This window comes from Pelodiscus sinensis, chromosome 3, assembly GCF_052426305.1.
Source record: "Pelodiscus sinensis isolate ZL-2025 chromosome 3, ASM5242630v1, whole genome shotgun sequence".
NCBI classification, from domain to species: Eukaryota; Metazoa; Chordata; order Testudines; family Trionychidae; genus Pelodiscus; species Pelodiscus sinensis.
Genome location: NC_143054.1, coordinates 62,663,002 through 62,679,023, shown reverse-complemented (window position 1 = coordinate 62,679,023; position 16,022 = coordinate 62,663,002). Strand labels below are relative to the sequence as shown.

General features: G+C 41.9%; 1 protein-coding gene across 2 annotated transcripts in view; it reads right to left on the bottom strand.

Annotated features, from left to right (window-relative positions):
• CYB5R4 (cytochrome b5 reductase 4) overlaps positions 1-16,022 on the bottom strand; it is an 85,908-nt gene that overhangs the window by 51,345 nt on the left and 18,541 nt on the right. Inside the window, exons 4-5 of one of the 2 annotated variants that reach the window (XM_075923822.2) lie at positions 15,080-15,164; positions 8,959-9,000 (exon numbers count right to left, since the gene is read on the bottom strand). In XM_075923822.2, the coding sequence (XP_075779937.1) occupies positions 8,959-9,000; positions 15,080-15,164 (127 nt within the window). The remainder of the gene's footprint in view (positions 1-8,958; positions 9,001-15,079; positions 15,165-16,022) is intronic. The other variant, XM_075923823.2, reaches the window with a different exon arrangement.

The window sequence follows — 16,022 nt, the reverse complement described above, 5'->3', positions numbered from 1 at the left end:
TAGCTTAGAAATTATAGAACCATGAGGATTATTGTAGCCCGTTGCGGTACCCTGCGGAGAATGAAGGGGCTCCCCTCAGGGTCAGAGGGTGGCCACTCCCACCCACTACAAGCCCCTAAGCAGTCAGTAGCCTGGCTTTAATCCCAGGCAGGGGCTGCAACAGTCAAGCAATCCAAGCAAACAATCCCTAGCCCTGCTCTAACACCAGGCAGGGGCTGCAATAAGCAAATAGTTTCTTTACAGGGAGTGGGTAGCCCAACCTTAGCACAAGACAGGGGCTGCAACAATTAGCAGTCATGAGCCCCGCCCTAACCCAAGGCTGGGGCTGCAACAATTAGCAGTTTATACACAGACAAGGAGTAGCACAGCCTTAGAATCACAGAACCATAGAGCTGGAAGAGACCTCAGAAGGTCATCAAGTCCAGCCCCCTGTTCTAGGCAGGACCAATCCCAACAAAATCAACCCGGCCAGGGCTTTGTCAAGCCGAGACTTGAACACCTCTAGGGATGGAGATTCCACTACTTCCCTAGGTAACCCATTCCAGTGCTTCACCACCCTCCTAGTGAAAAAGCTTTTCCTAATATCCAACCTGGACCTCTCCCACCACAACTTGAGACCATTGCTCCTTGTTCTACCATCTGTCACTACTGAGAACAGCCTTTCCTCATCCTCTTTGGAACCTCCCTTCAGGAAGTTGAAGGCTGCTATCAAATCCCCCCTCACTCTTCGCTTCTACAGACTAAACAGACCCAACTCCCTCAGCCTCTCCTCATAGGTCATATGCTCCAGCCCCTTAATCATTTTGGTTGCCCTCTGCTGGACACTCTCCAATGCGTCCACATCCTTCTTGTAGTGGAGGGTCCAGAACAGGACACAATACTCCAGATGTGGCCTCACCAGAGCCGAATAAAGGGGAATAATGACATCTCTGGATCTGCTGGCAATGCTCCTCTTAATGCAACCTAATATTCATTAGCCTTCTTGGCTACAAGGGCACACTGTTGACTCTCATCCAGCTTCTCATCCACTGTAACCCCCAGGTCCCTTTCTGCAGAACTACTACTCAGCTGGTAGGTGCCCAGCTTGTAACAATGCTTGGGATTCTTCCGTTCCAAGTGCAAGACTCTGCACTTGTCCTTGTTGAACCTCCTCAGATTTCTTGTGGCCCAATCCTCCAATTTGTCTAAGTCACTCTGGACCCTATCTCTGCCCTCAAGTGTACCACCTCTCCCCCTAGCTTAGTGTCATCCGCAAACTTGCGGAGGGTGCAATCCATCCCCTCATCCAGGTCATTAATAAAGATATTGAACAAAACCGGTCCTAGAACCGAACCTTGGGGCACTCCGCTAGAAACTGATCGCCACCCTGACATCGAGCCGTTGATCACTACCCGCTGGGCCTGGCCTTCTAACCATCTTTCTATCCACCTTACTGTCCATTTATCCAATCCACATTCCCTTAACTTGCTTGCAAGAATATTGTGGGAGACCCTATCAAAAGCCTTGCTAAAGTCAAGGTATATCACGTCCACTGACTTTCCCACGTCCACAGAGGCAGTTACCTCATCATAGAAACTAATCAGATTGGTCAGGCATGACTTTCCCCATTGTGAATCCATGCTGACTATTCCTAATCACTTTCCTCTCTTCCAAGTGCCTCAAAATGGATTCCTTAAGGATCCCTTCCATGATTTTTCCAGGAACAGAGGTAAGACTTACCGGCCTATAGTTCCCTGGATCGTCCTTTTTCCCTTTTTTGAAGATGGGCACTACATTTGCCTTTTTCCAATCATCAGGCATTTGTCCCAATCTCCACAACTTTTCAAAGGTAACGGCCAAAGGCTCCTCAATGACATTTGCCAACTCCCTCAGTACCCTCGGATGCATTAAGTCAAGACCCATGGATTTGCCTTAACACAAGGCAGGGGCTGCAACAGTTAGCAGTCAGGAGCCCAGCCCTAGGGCAGGGGAAAGGCTTCTCCCAGGACACCAGCCAGGTCATAGTCAATACACCCAGGTATGTAGTCTGTCTTCTTACTGAGGAACAGTTCAAGCCCTTTGCCTGTGGCTGCATGCCACCGGAGGGGAGACTGCCACCCAATCAAGAGGTGGCAGGGGGGCACGGGCCCTTCCTTCACCACCACGCCCTGGCCCAGGGCCCTAAGAGCAGCTGGGGATCAGCTGCCAGGTCAGCTGGGATCCAGGCCAAAACTCACTGATCTGTTGCACCAGGGTCAGTGGGGGATCCACTCCACAACCCACTGGCCCCTGGCCAGACCAAGGTCTGCTACCCCTGGGCCTGTTCCAATTCTCCTCTCCGTCCTGGGTACCTGGTTCCTTGGGAAGTCTTACAGGTGGCCAGGAGCAAGATCCTCTGGCCACAACAGCACGCCTGCGTGGTAATCCTCCTGAAGAGGGCCGAGAGGCCCAGGCCAGTTGTCCAACTCTACAGGCTCTGGCTCTGACTCCTCTGTTGGCCAGGGTGGGGAGGTTTTTTGCTTCTCAGTGGTCAGGGAGGTGAAGGCCTTTGGTTCCCTTGCTGGCTGGGGAGAGAGTGTCTCTGGCAGGGCCTCCACTAGCCTTGCAGAAAGTCCTTTTATATCCCTAAGCTCACCCCCCAAGTTCCTCCCAGGTGAGTTCTCCAGGTGAGTCCAGTCTGGCTCAGGGAGAGGCACTTCCTCCTCAGGGTCAATGGGTGGCCACTCCCCCCACCACTACAATTATATATATTGTAACAAATAAGGTAGCAATTGCGGTGCGATAGCTGTGGATTCTTGAAAATATCCACTTTGTAGTAAATAAAGAGGGCACTGAAATGCTTGTCTCATTAGCAAAAAAGCTGAAGTTTCTGTAGCTTCACACGTTACAGCCGATCCCCAAGTTATGAACACATTACAGACCAAACACTTGGCCGTAACTCAGAATGGTTGTAACTCGGAACCCATTGAGTTGCATTGAGACCGTGCTGTTCGCAAGCGTGGATCACGTTTGTAACTCGGAGCCCCCATTTACGACTGCTTTGGTCCTAAGTGTGGATGGTCATAAATCGAGGTGGCTGTAAATTGGGGACCAGCTGTAATTTGTCCAGATTACAAATGAAACTACAGCAAGAACAGTACTTTTAATATCACCTAAAATTAAAGCATTACCATGTTAATCTTGGAAGGGTAGCTGTGTTAGTCTGTAACTTGAAAAATGAATAGTCTTGTGACACTTGAGACTAACACAAATATTTATTATCATTAGCGTTTGGGAGCAAAACCTACTCTAGCTCATCATTCAATGAAGTGGGTTTTGCCAACAAAAACTCATGATGGTATATACAGGCAGTCCCCAGGTTACGTACACGATAGGGACTGTAGGTTTGTTCTTAAGTTGAATCTGTATGTAAGTCGGAACTGGCGTCCAGATTTAGCCGGTGCTGAAACTGATCAGTTTCAACAGCGGCTGAATCTGGACGCCAGTTCTGACTTACATACAGATTCAACTTAAGAACCCCAGGCTCCGCGGCTTTGCTCTGCTTTGCTCCCCGTCCCCCTGGTCTGCAGACCAGGGGGACGGGGAGCAAAGCGGCGGAACACGCGGGCAGCAGACAGCCCAGACGCGTCTGGGCTGTCCGCTGCCCGCGTGCTCCGCAGCTTTGCTCTGCTTTGCTCTGTCCGCTGCCTGCGTGTTCCACCGCTTTGCTCCCCGTCCCCCTGGTCTGCTGGAGACCAGGGAGAGGGAGGGCCCCGTTCGTAACTGCGGATCCGACATAAGTCGGATCCGCGTAACTCGGGGACTGCCTGTATATACTTACTTTTGTTAGTCTGCAAGGTGCCACATGACTACTAATTGTTTTCATAAGGGAAGAGGGGGAGGGGAAAGGAAGGGGGCAAAAAAAGACAGTGAATAGATTGTGTCTTTTTTTCACCTCCTTCCCTCCCCCATTCCTTTATTTATTCTTGTATCTGGAGTTTTAATACTTCAGTCATCTGAAGAAGTGGGTTTTGCCCACAGAAGCTTATACCACCATCTACATGTTTGATAGTCGTTTTTTAAGTTCTTCCAGTTACAGACTAACTCGGCTACTCCTCTGAAACATTGGTTTTCATGTTTATCTTGACATTTCAAATTAATTTATGAATCACAGTTTTTATTGACAAGACAATCTTATGACTGAGAATTATTTGTAAAAATAGAATTTTCCTTGGGAACTCTGAACTTCACATGCACTAAATTACCTATCCATTTCTATCAAACCCCACTGCATCAGACTGCAATATCCTTGGTCACACTGACTTAAGTACTGCAATGTCATTGTTTTCAATGGGCCGGCATAAGAGTACTGAAATACACATAGCATAAGTGAAGTCAAATGCCTTAGTGAAGTCAACGGAGAGGTCTGATAGGACTGTAACAATAATTCACAGTTGGCAACAGGCACTGGCAGAAAAGAATATGGATGAATACAACTGCACCCAAACCTGATATGCCCATGAACAAAATGGGACAAGAAGGCTGATAAACTATTAAACAGAACACTAACATGATCACTAAAACTAGGATTACTCTCTTTTCCCACTTCCTACTTAAAGTCCCACAGCACCTTCTAATAGAGTTGTTGATAAATCTTATATTCCAGCCAATGTTCTGCATCACAATAAAACAGGCTGCAAATAAATTAATTAGGGATGTAAAATCCCATTTTAATTGGTTAATTAGTTAAATGTTAAATTTAGCCAGTTAACCAATTAAGAGGGGCACCCCAACTATAGCCAGGCTGGAGCAGCCACCAACCCTTCTCACCCCCAATTCTGATTCTTACACCCCCTCACATCTCCACCCCCTGAGCTGCAATCCTGACTCCTGCACCCCCATACCTCCCAGCCTCATGCCCAGAGCCCCCCCACATCCCCAAACTCCTGTCCTTAATTCTGCATCCCCCACACCCTCAACCTCCTGCCCTGAAGGACCTGAGCAGCACTGGATAAGTATTCTAGCTCATTGATAAAGAGGGCTTACCTTATGAGATTTCTCTGTGTAAAACTTTTACACACAGTAATATGAATTTATTTGGGGGGTTGATCGCTTTTGGGGGTTGAATTCCTGGGTGCTATCAATGGTCCAATTGCAGAGTTCCCCTATGAATCAGCTGGTTCAGTGTCTCTGTTGGACTGCTGAGGGGCAATTACCCCAACTCTATGCCTTGGGTGGTGGAGACCAGTTTCTGGCCCAACAGGACAGGGTAGTGGGGAGCCCCAGAGGGTAGGAAGGAGGGCTTAGTGGCTTGATCAGTACAGCAGGTGAGACCTCTCAGACTCAACTTGTCACAACCATAATGTATATTGTACTATTAAAAACAAGGCATAAAACAATTTAATTATCTCATCTTTAATGGTCATTAATTTATAATATGGTGGACTAGAAAAGAACAAACACTCCTCACTTGTTTTAACAGCATCTAATTCAAACCTATTCTGAACACAGAATCCCAAGTCTTAAGAATGTCTACACTAAGGATGTTAAGAGTATACGATTAACTGTTTACCCAATAAATGAAATGATGTTTCATTTTTTTGCAGGTGTTACACTGTAGACTCATATATAGCTTTAGGTCCACTATGACCTCCAGATCTCTTTCGGCAGTACTCCTTCCTAGGCAGTCATTTCCCATTTTGTGTGCGCGCGCGCAACTGATTGTTCCTTCCTAAATGGAGAACTTTGCATTTGTCATCATGGAATTTCATCCTATTTACTTCCAAACATTTCCCCAGTTTGTCCAGATCATTTTGAAATTTAATCCCACCCACCAAAGCACTTGCAACACCTCCTTGTTTAATATCATCCACAAATTTTATGTGTGCTTTCTATGCCATTATCTCAATCATTTATGAAGACATTAAACAGACCCGGATTTGATCTCTGTGGGATTCCACTCATTATGCTCTTCTAGCATGACAGTGAACCATGGATAACTCTCTTGGAATGGTTTTCCAACAGGTTTTGCACCCATCTTACAGTAGCTCCATCCAGGCTATTTTTCCCATATTTGTTTATGATGGTCCTGTAAGTGCTGTATGACAGTTTCTAAGACTAAGGCCTAATTGTGCCTATCTATGTTTTAAAAACTTTTAAAGGAGACTACAATATGAATGTAGCATATTATTAAACACGGACAAAACCATTACAAGAAAATTTAAGTCTAGTACATTTTTGCCAATATGGGTGGTAAAAATCACTACAACAAACTACCAAGGGAAAAGGTGGGTTCTCCAACTCCTGATGTCTTCAAATCAAGACTAGATGCCTTTCTAAATAGTCGTCTTTAGTCAAGCACGAGTTATTGGGCACACTAAAAGCATAACTGAGTAGAATTCTATGCCTCTGTTAAAAAGGCATAGATGCGCTAAAATTCCCTTCTGGTCTTAAACATCTAAGAATGTATGACCACTTTTCCAGTACTAAACCACAGGGCTTAGAAGAAAAGAAGAAATAGCACGAACTAAAAGCACTTAAGAGTAAAAGAGAAAATAAGGTAAAGGGAATGTTAATGTTATAAAAGTGAAACCCGAAATGATTCTGGGGAGATAAATGACCGATAACATTTGGCAAAACCGATGAAAGAAAATGGGAAAAACATACCTTTGAAGGTAATTCTGCAAGAAGGGAGTAGAAAAATAAATCACCACAAGTTAGCTATTGATACTGACGGTTTATTTCAAAACTCACAATTCTTACTTCTCCTGCTTTGTGAATAAGAATTGTGGGTTTCCAAATAAACTTCAGGAAATGTGGTCTAGATGAAATTACTATAATGAAAGTGTACAATTGGTTGAAAAACCAAACTCAAAAATTAGTATACCAATGGATTGGTTTCAAAATGGGAAGTGCATCTAGTGGGTCGCAAAAGATTCCATTCCTATTCAATATTTTCATTAATGACTTGGATAATGGAGAAGAGAAAATGCTTATAAAATGTGCAAATGATTCAAAGTTGATATGGATTGCAAGCAGTTTGGAGACCAGGATTAGAATTCAAAACAACCTTCACCAATTAGAGAAATTACTCTGAAATCCACAAGATTAAATTTAGTAAAGATGAGTGCAAAGTACTTCACATAATATAATCAAATTCACAAGTACAAATGGAGAATAAACGGCTAGGTGCTACAATTGCTGAAGACAATCTGAGGTTTAGAGCTCATTACAAACTGAATAAGAGTCAATGTGGTCCAGCTGCAAAGGATCATTAATGGAAGAGTTACAAGAAGTAACTGCCCCTCTCTATTTGGCTGTGGTGAACCTCATCTGAAGTACTGCGTCCAATTTTCGATAGCATACTTTAGGGAAAAAAGTGGACAAACTAGAGAGTCCAGAGGACAGCAACAAAAATGATAGAAGATTTTTAAAATGTGGCCTATGAAGAAAGATTAAACAACTGGGCATATGGTTTTGAGAAAAGAAGAACAAGGGGGGAGACCTGATAACAATTTTCAAATATATTAAGAGTTATTGAACATGAATTGTATTGCATGTTTACTGAATGTAGGAGAAGTAGAAATGGATTTATCTGCTAGAGGGATAGAGTTAAGTAAAGTACTAGAAAAAGGCTTCCAAGTAAGGTTGAAGAATCCCTATCTTTGGAAGTTTTTACCAACAGGTTAAATTGATCAGGAATGGTCTACTCTAAATTTACTTCATCCTGCTCCAGCACAGGAATTTGTGATCTCCTCACGATCCCTTCCAGCCTACATTTCTATGATCAGCACTAATACTACAAAAATTGCAAGTTAAAATTTATTCCAGAGGTTTTAGGGCTCAGAACCATCATTTTCTAGTGTTCCTGGACTATGTTCTGCTTCCAAGTCAGAAAGGTAATTGAACGAACAAAACACTATGCTTATGATTTCTTGCTAATGTATTGGTGATCTCATTAAGAAGTTGAGCTGCAGAGAAGCATGTTTTTTTCTGAATATCTGGGTAAGAGAAGGGGGATTTGGGGATATCAAACTCACTTGTTCTTTGGTCCAAGACTCCACTTCTATTTCCAGTCATAGTGAGACTGAACAAATTTCACAGCTCAGAGGAAGCTCTAAGCAAATTGTGGATCAACGTGATAAAGAAGTAGAAAAAGAAAGAGAAGGTAGACCCAGGAGCAGATTACAATTAACCTTCTATTTAGATTACAATGTATAGCAATTACAATTTTGTGGATAGCAATCATGGGACATTTAAGAACTGTGATGTCAGACTGCACTGTATAATAAAATGTGTCATCTAATCCCTTCTGCCACTGAAGTATGATTTATTAGGTTTTGAAAAGGTACTTGGCATTGTAAAGAGGCTCCCCGCCAAACAGAATGTATAATCTAAAATGTATAAGTGATAATGGCATTCTGGGCAAATCCATGAAGAGAGTAGCTAGGTTTAAGGTTATAAGATGTATGTTTATATACATATCTTTAATAAATACAGAAGTTCTATTTTTTATGACTTCTTACAGATACTAATCAAAGCAAAAAAGAAAGTGTCTTTTAGATGGCCTTGGAGAACCAAGATAGAAAGAACATTCAGCACAAAGGAACAGCATGAAAGAAAACATGTAAATAGGAGAGGAAGAATGAGAGGAGAAAGCATCATTCAAGTAGCAAAGTAGGCAGGAGCAAATACTTTGAAATGATATAAAAGAAGAGTTCCAGACTGTATTTTTATAGCGGCACTCAGAATTTTAAAACCAAGTACCAACTGAAAAGTAAACTTCTCTAGGGTAAAATATCTTTTAGTGCTGAAATCAAAAATCCTACTTAGGATTTTGTCAACTGTAATTCTTACAGTTGTCCAACAGTCCCTACAGCAGAAACACCATACTTCAAAATGTATAATGCAAAGTTGACCAGATAAATGGTTGCTTCTCCTATTAAGTTCCTTGAATATTCATTAGTTTAAGTTTCAAATTCTTACCATTTGAAAACTTACCATTTAAGGCTTTCTTCTCTTCAGGTAGAGTGCAACAAGTCTCTGCAAGGATGCAAGAAAGCCAATAATGACCAAAATACTAGGCCGATATTATGATTAACACACAGTACTCAAATATATCTGACAAAGAAAAACGCTTTGGGGCCATGAAAAAGTAAGAGACAAAAATCAAGTTACAAAGGATTCAAACAGATTAACCAGAATAACATTTCTCAAAGCTCATAAAATAGAACAGACAAAAGGAAATGATGTTCAGCCGTTTAGCTATTTTATATATTGCATGCAATACTATGTTTAGAAGAAAACTAAACGTTTCAGTCAATCCCTCAAAAGTTAGAAAATGTTAGAATTAAGGTATAATGTACCTAATACACAGTATACTGAATGAAACAAGGACCCCATGGGAAAAAATGTTATGTGATTAAGTATTTAAAGACTATCATAATGTCTATACACAGTGGGGCTGAATTATGGTTGTACAGACAACTGCAGCAGGGTGTCCTGGAATGTAGCATATTTAGTACAGATGGAATCTTCAGAGACTGTAACAAACTAACAAAGCTCTACTGCACTTGCGTGTAATCCATTTTTGGGGGCTAACTTGGCCAAACATGCAGTTTTCCCTACTACAAGAGTGACTCCCCCGCCAAATTTCAAGCCCTTGATCAAAGCACGGAAACACTAGAGCTTCTCAACAAAGCAGTTATAAGAATTCATTTCTATCATTTGAAAACAATGCAATTTCCTCTAATTCTCAGAAACAACTGTGTGGGGTTTTTTTTGGTTTTTTTTGGCTGAAATTTTCAAAAATCTGAGAGAAGTAAACACCTAACATTGACATTTTTACCCCAAATTGTTAAAGTTTGACAAAGATATAGATAACTCCAAACACCATCTTATCATGGAAAGCAACAGGAAAAGTTAACTATAAGATGATAGTGCTACCTATGATAAAGATACATATTTGGTTTAAATATTCAAATTTAATGTTTGTTCTAAATCTTCTAGGGTTGGACTCATTTATTTCACTTCAAAACTTACAAGAAACAATTCACTGTTGTGCAGAAGTAGAAAAATGCTCTTCTCACCTAAAAATTTTAGTTGAACTAATCTTAAACTATTTTTACTGTTTTCCCTATTAATTTACACTTTTACTAGATGACATCTACAGAAGCATATTAAAAATGCAATGGCTTTACAAGTGAAATCTACAAAACAAAATGGTCAAGGTAGGTTCTAATCAAATATTTGCTGAATCATGACACAAACCGTCAAACATGAACAGAGTATTTCTAGTCATCTGAGGAAAGTTTACATTTGAAAAATAAATTAGATCCTAGAGTGCTGTGACATCCCTTCAGAACTGTGTAATATATACAATAGCTGTCTTTTATCATTCTCTAGAAAACTCTAATAAAACCTGTCTTAGTTTTATTACAATCTCTGCCTTTTGCCACCAAAGCAGCAGAACTTTCATTACAGGCAGTCCCCGAGTTACGCAGATCCGACTTATGTCGGATCCACAGTTACGAACAGGGCTTTTCTCGCCCCGGAGGACGGGAGCGGCGGGACGCCCAGATGCGCCGCGGTCCCGCCGCCCGCGTCCTCCGGGGCGAGAAAAGCTGCTCCGCGTCTCCCTGGTCTGCTGGGGGGGAGACCCCCCAGCAGACCAGGAAGACACGGAGCAAAGTCATGGAGCACACGGGCAGCGGGACAGCCCAGACGCGCCGCGGCTGTCCCGCTGCCGGCGTCCTCCAAGGCTTTGCTCCCCATCTCCCTGGTCTGCTGGGGGGGAGCTCCCCCCCAGCAGACCAGGGAGACGCGGAGCAGCTTTTCTCGCCCCGGAATTGCTCTGCCCAGGGCTTCCTGGAATCAGCCGCTGATCAGTTTCAGCAGTGGCTGACTTGGGGACACCTGGGGTAGAGCAGCTGGGGTGCTGCTGGGTTGGTCCCCGCAGCACTGAGGTGCGGCGCTGCGGGGACCTACCCAGCAGCGCCCCAGCTGCTCTGTCCCAGGCGTCCAAATTCAGCCGCTGTTGAAACTGATCAGCAGCTGATTCCAGGAAGCCCAGGGCACAGCAACTCTGCCTCGGGCTTCCTGTAGTCAGCCGCTGGTCGGTTTCAGCAGCGGCTGAATCTGGACGCCAGTTCCGACTTACATACAGATTCAACTTAAGACCAAACCTACAGTCCCTATCTTGTACGTAACCCGGGGACTGCCTGTACTTCAATCGCAGCTGAACTCTGAACAGATTAGAAAAATATCACCAACTTCACAATGAAATGGCTTTCAGCAGGATAATTTTCTCAACTAAATATTAACTTTCAGACACATTAAGGCCTAAGATAGTCTTGCTAAATTACAAATTGAAGAGAACAGCAAAATAATCTTTTGTGATAAAAGTTTATATTGGGAAATTATTTCTCTCCCCAGAAAGAAATAATTTGAAAAGCTTTTATTTTATATTCCATTTTTTTAAAGAAAATATTATCCTATTTTAACTGTCAAAAGTGGCCTTGACTGAAGGATATTTATCGGAGACCCTAACATTAAATGATTATAAACACAGCAGCAAATTGGGGAATGTAAATCATTTAATGCTATTTACTTGTAATAATAAACATGCAGCAAAATATACCTTGATACACTTTCAAGTAAAATATTTAACATTTTGTTCTTTCAAAAAAATAAACAAATCAGACAGTCACTCTCACACCACTAGTCCACTGCAAAGCAAAGTCCTATGTTGCAGATATGGCTAAGGAGGACAAGATTTCAGCATATCATGGTGGAGTAAGCAAAGAGAAGTCAAAAGAAAGAAAAAAAATGCACAGGAAAGAAATAGCACTGAAGCAAACAAATGATTGACCACAACTGGAGATTGGTGGCTGCTGACCAAGAGCCCAGACCTGAAAGCAGAGCAACCAGCAGTAGCAGCAGTGCAGAATGACATGATACAGTATTGCCACCTTTACATCTGCGCTGCTGACTGTAGCTCTCAGCACCTGTAATACCATTAACTCACAAACATCCCACTCTCCCTACCTTTAATATCAGCAATTCACAGACACTTACCTTCCTTCCTCCCCCTTCCCACCCCCCACCCCCCGCATCCCCCTTCTGTTCTGCAATGTGATTTGTCCTTTTCATATTTGTTCATTTTTTTAATTGTATCCTTTGGTATATATGGTTGTGACTATTTTCTTCCACTATTTGATCTGAGGAAGTGGGTCTGGCCCACGAAAGCTCATCATCTAATAAACCATCTTGTTAGTCTTTAAAGTGCTACATTGTCCTGCATTTTATTTCCCTTAATTAGCAGCCTCCATTCTCTAAGTGTCCAGTTCTAAAGGTCATTGAAAAATGACAGTGGCAATACTACAACTCTCCTAAAAAAAACCTCTGCAATACTACCCTACAACTCCCTTTTGGGTCAGGACCCCAATTTGAGAAACCATCTCCCCACTAAATCTTTAGGGTAAAAGCACACAAAAGACCGTATTTCATGATCTGAGACTTTTTTTCATGGCTGTGAATTTGGTATGGTCCTAAATATGGCCTTAAAATATAACTTTAGTAAGGACTTATTGCATCCTCGTTAAAATGCCTGCTAGCATTGTTTACTAGGAGCTGGATATGGGAGACTTATTGCTTAAAAAGTAAATTACATGCCACTTAAAAGTGTGCATGTTAACTCTCTATATTAACATTGTTTCCACACTACTTTTTTCATATTTACTATTAGAAAATAGTACTTGCTTTTCAGCTATTTTCTTATCTATATAGGCTGTTACTAGCTATTTGATCATCACTAGAAGGTAGAAGGAATACAACAGACACTGAAGCCTCTTTTTAAGACAACTTACACATTTCATCCAGTGATCCAAAGCAACAATGTATTATCTTCAATATGTATTTCCATATAAAAACTTCAGACTCAAAGGTTCAATTAACTCCAAGAAGCACAGATAGGGAAACATTTTCTTGTGCACCACCACCTGCGCTTATTCAAACTGCCTAATAAAACAGATCACATGCTATGAAGTGTGACTCAATGAGTGTCTTGGGCTTTCAACAAACATCTATTGGAAATAACACATGAAAATGAGTGGAGGCTTTCCACATTGTTTTACATCATCAAAGGGAGTAAACCAGTGCAGCTGTCAGAATACGTGGGGAAAATCAAAAATAGCATCTTGTGATAAAAGGAGAAGATGATCTGTCTGAACTTGCTGCTTCTGAGTGACTGACAAACTGGTACTAAACAGTGGGATGTATAGAAGTCTATGGCTAAGGATGGAGCTGTATTTAAACAGATGGCTTGGGGAAAATCAGACATAGGTAACTAATAGCTTGTGCCCCCTTGTATCGGACATTCAGCGCAGGTACTCCATAAAAGAAGGCATACAGTAATCAATAAATGGTTGGGGGAAGACTTAATAGAGAGGTGCACGATATATAAGCAAGCTGGCGTGTTTAGGGATTTCTATGATTGGTACACTGAGGAAAGAACAAGCTGGTTTTCACAAAGGAAGGGGGTGAGTAGATCAAATTTTCGTACTACATAACTTCATTGAGCAATGCACTGAATAGCAGAGGCAGTTCATCAACTTTATGGATTTTGAAAAAGCCTTTGACAGCATTCATAGGGATAGTTTTTGGCATATTCTGCAAGCATATAAAATATCACAACAAGTAGTACAGTTCATTAAGAGCTTTTATAACAATTTCACATGCAGTGTGGGAAACAATGATCTACACTTCTAAGTTAAGCATGGAGTAAGGCAGGGATGCGTCATGTCTCCAATGCCTTTTAACTTAGTCATAGACTGGGTTATGCGGCATACAACAGAAGACAAGCCAAGAGGCATTAGATGGACTGTCTTCTCCATATTAGAGGATCTTGACTTTGCTGATGACCTTGTGCTGCTCTCTCATATGCATCGTCATATGCAAGAGAAGACAAATCAACTCTGCACCGTCAGTAAACAGGTCGGACTAAGAGTTAGCCAGAAGAAGACAGAAGTCATGACCATAAATATTTAGGCACCAGCACCAGCGAAGATCGATGGCCACAACCTATCTATCACAGAGTTTTACATACTTAGGCAAGGCGGAGGCGATATCCAGCGCAGACTCAGACAAGCCAGAAATGTTTTCATGAGTCTGAATTCTGCATGGAAGTCATCACAGTACATTATCCATACTAAACTGAAGTTTTATCAGAGCTGTGTTTTATTAACATTATTATATGGACCAGAATGCTGGCGGATGATAAATTGTCAACTTTTCACACCAGAAGTCTTCGGAGGATCCTCCGTATTTTCTGGCCAAGAATAATTTCAAATCAGGACCTGCTTGTGTGGTGCAAACAAAATGACATGGCCACCATCATTATGAAAAGATGCTGGAAATGGATTGGGCACATGCTCAGAAAAGATGGAAGCTCCATCACAAAGACTGCCGTGCACTGGACCCCTGAAGGGAAGCGGAAATGAGGACAACTCACGACAACATGGCGCCAGACCGTTGAAGTAGAAATGAAGAGTATGAATCACACTTGGGACACTATTGAGAGGCTGGCCAGTGAGACAGAAGTGGAGGACCTTTGTTGCTTCCCTATACATCAGTGGGCACAAAAGGCGATGATGATGATGATGGGTACACCACAGAAATACTCCCCCATCATTATAGTCCACCTTACCCCCCCTACGGGGGGGAGAGGGAAGAAGAGGGGTGATTGGCAAGGTCCCAGCAATGACGGTGTTGGAGGGATCTGGATGGAAAGTGGGGGGAAGAGTTAGTTGAAGCTCCCCAACCCCAGGAATTGGAAGATCCTGGTAACTGGCCAACTGGAGGGACCTGAGTGGAAAAGGGGGTGGGGGAGCTAGTAAAGGCATGCTCCCTCCCCCCATCAATTATGGTAGAAAACAAGGGAGAATTTAGTTCCATCTTTAATCAGATGGCTTCAAGAAAGTCAGATATAGGTAACTAAATCTTCTCCCTCACTTCACAGGCCCCTCCACCCGCAAAAACTGAGTGTTTCTGGTATCCCAAAACTTTTAAATAATACAATTTCTAATGTATTTTATTTTAAAATATTCCATTTTATAAAACGTACCTGAAGTAGCAGCAACAGGTTTCAGTGCCATTCTTCCAACAAGGCATTCCTTCAACATAGATTCATAATTAACCCAACGATGAACCTGGAAGAAAGAAAAGTGTAGTTTTCATATATTTTAGAAATATTAATGATTCTGATCATATTTCTGTGACTATAAAGGTAAGAAAAAGAAGATCAGATTTTATTTTGGTGACTCAAACTTTAAAAGATCTCCAAGTGGCTGTCTTGTTACAGACCAATTCGAGAAGCCAAATGCACAGAAAAGGGTTGGAATTACAATTCATCTACAAATTTAATTCTCACACCTATGGCCTCAATCGAAATAATGGACGGCTGGGACGTTATCAACCAAACAAACCATGAAGGTGCCAACAGCTCTTTGTCTGTGTAGATTCTTGTGTTAGTACTCTTCTTCTCTAATAGCTATCCTATGATTCTTATCGGCTTCTTTTAACCATCACATTTTAAGGTGCTTATAGATTACCAGTTTTGCCTGTTTGGTTTTCCATTTGATATTTACATACCCTCTGCTTCTTGTTTCCCGCCTCCTTCCATTTTTTTCCTTCCCTGCCTCTCTGTTCTCCCCTATTTATTTTGGGTCTGGACATCCTAAACTCAAAACTCCAGTCATCTGAAAAAGTGAGCTGTGCCCATGAAAGCTCATCATACCATCTACATGTTTTGTTAGTCTATAAAGTGCTACCAGACTATTTGTTGTTTTTTAAGTTTATCGAATACACTTGTTAGACGTTGGCATGCTATATTAATTAATACAGGTGGAAGCATTAGGGTCACTGAGATTTTAGCTCATACCTAAAGACCTGATTTTAATCAGTTTGATTTTAAATGTTCATTTTGTTTCATTGTCTTGAGTATTGGAAGACAACTGATCATCTTTCTTTCCTGGGCCCTCAAAAAATGGGAGATATTGTAATTTGTA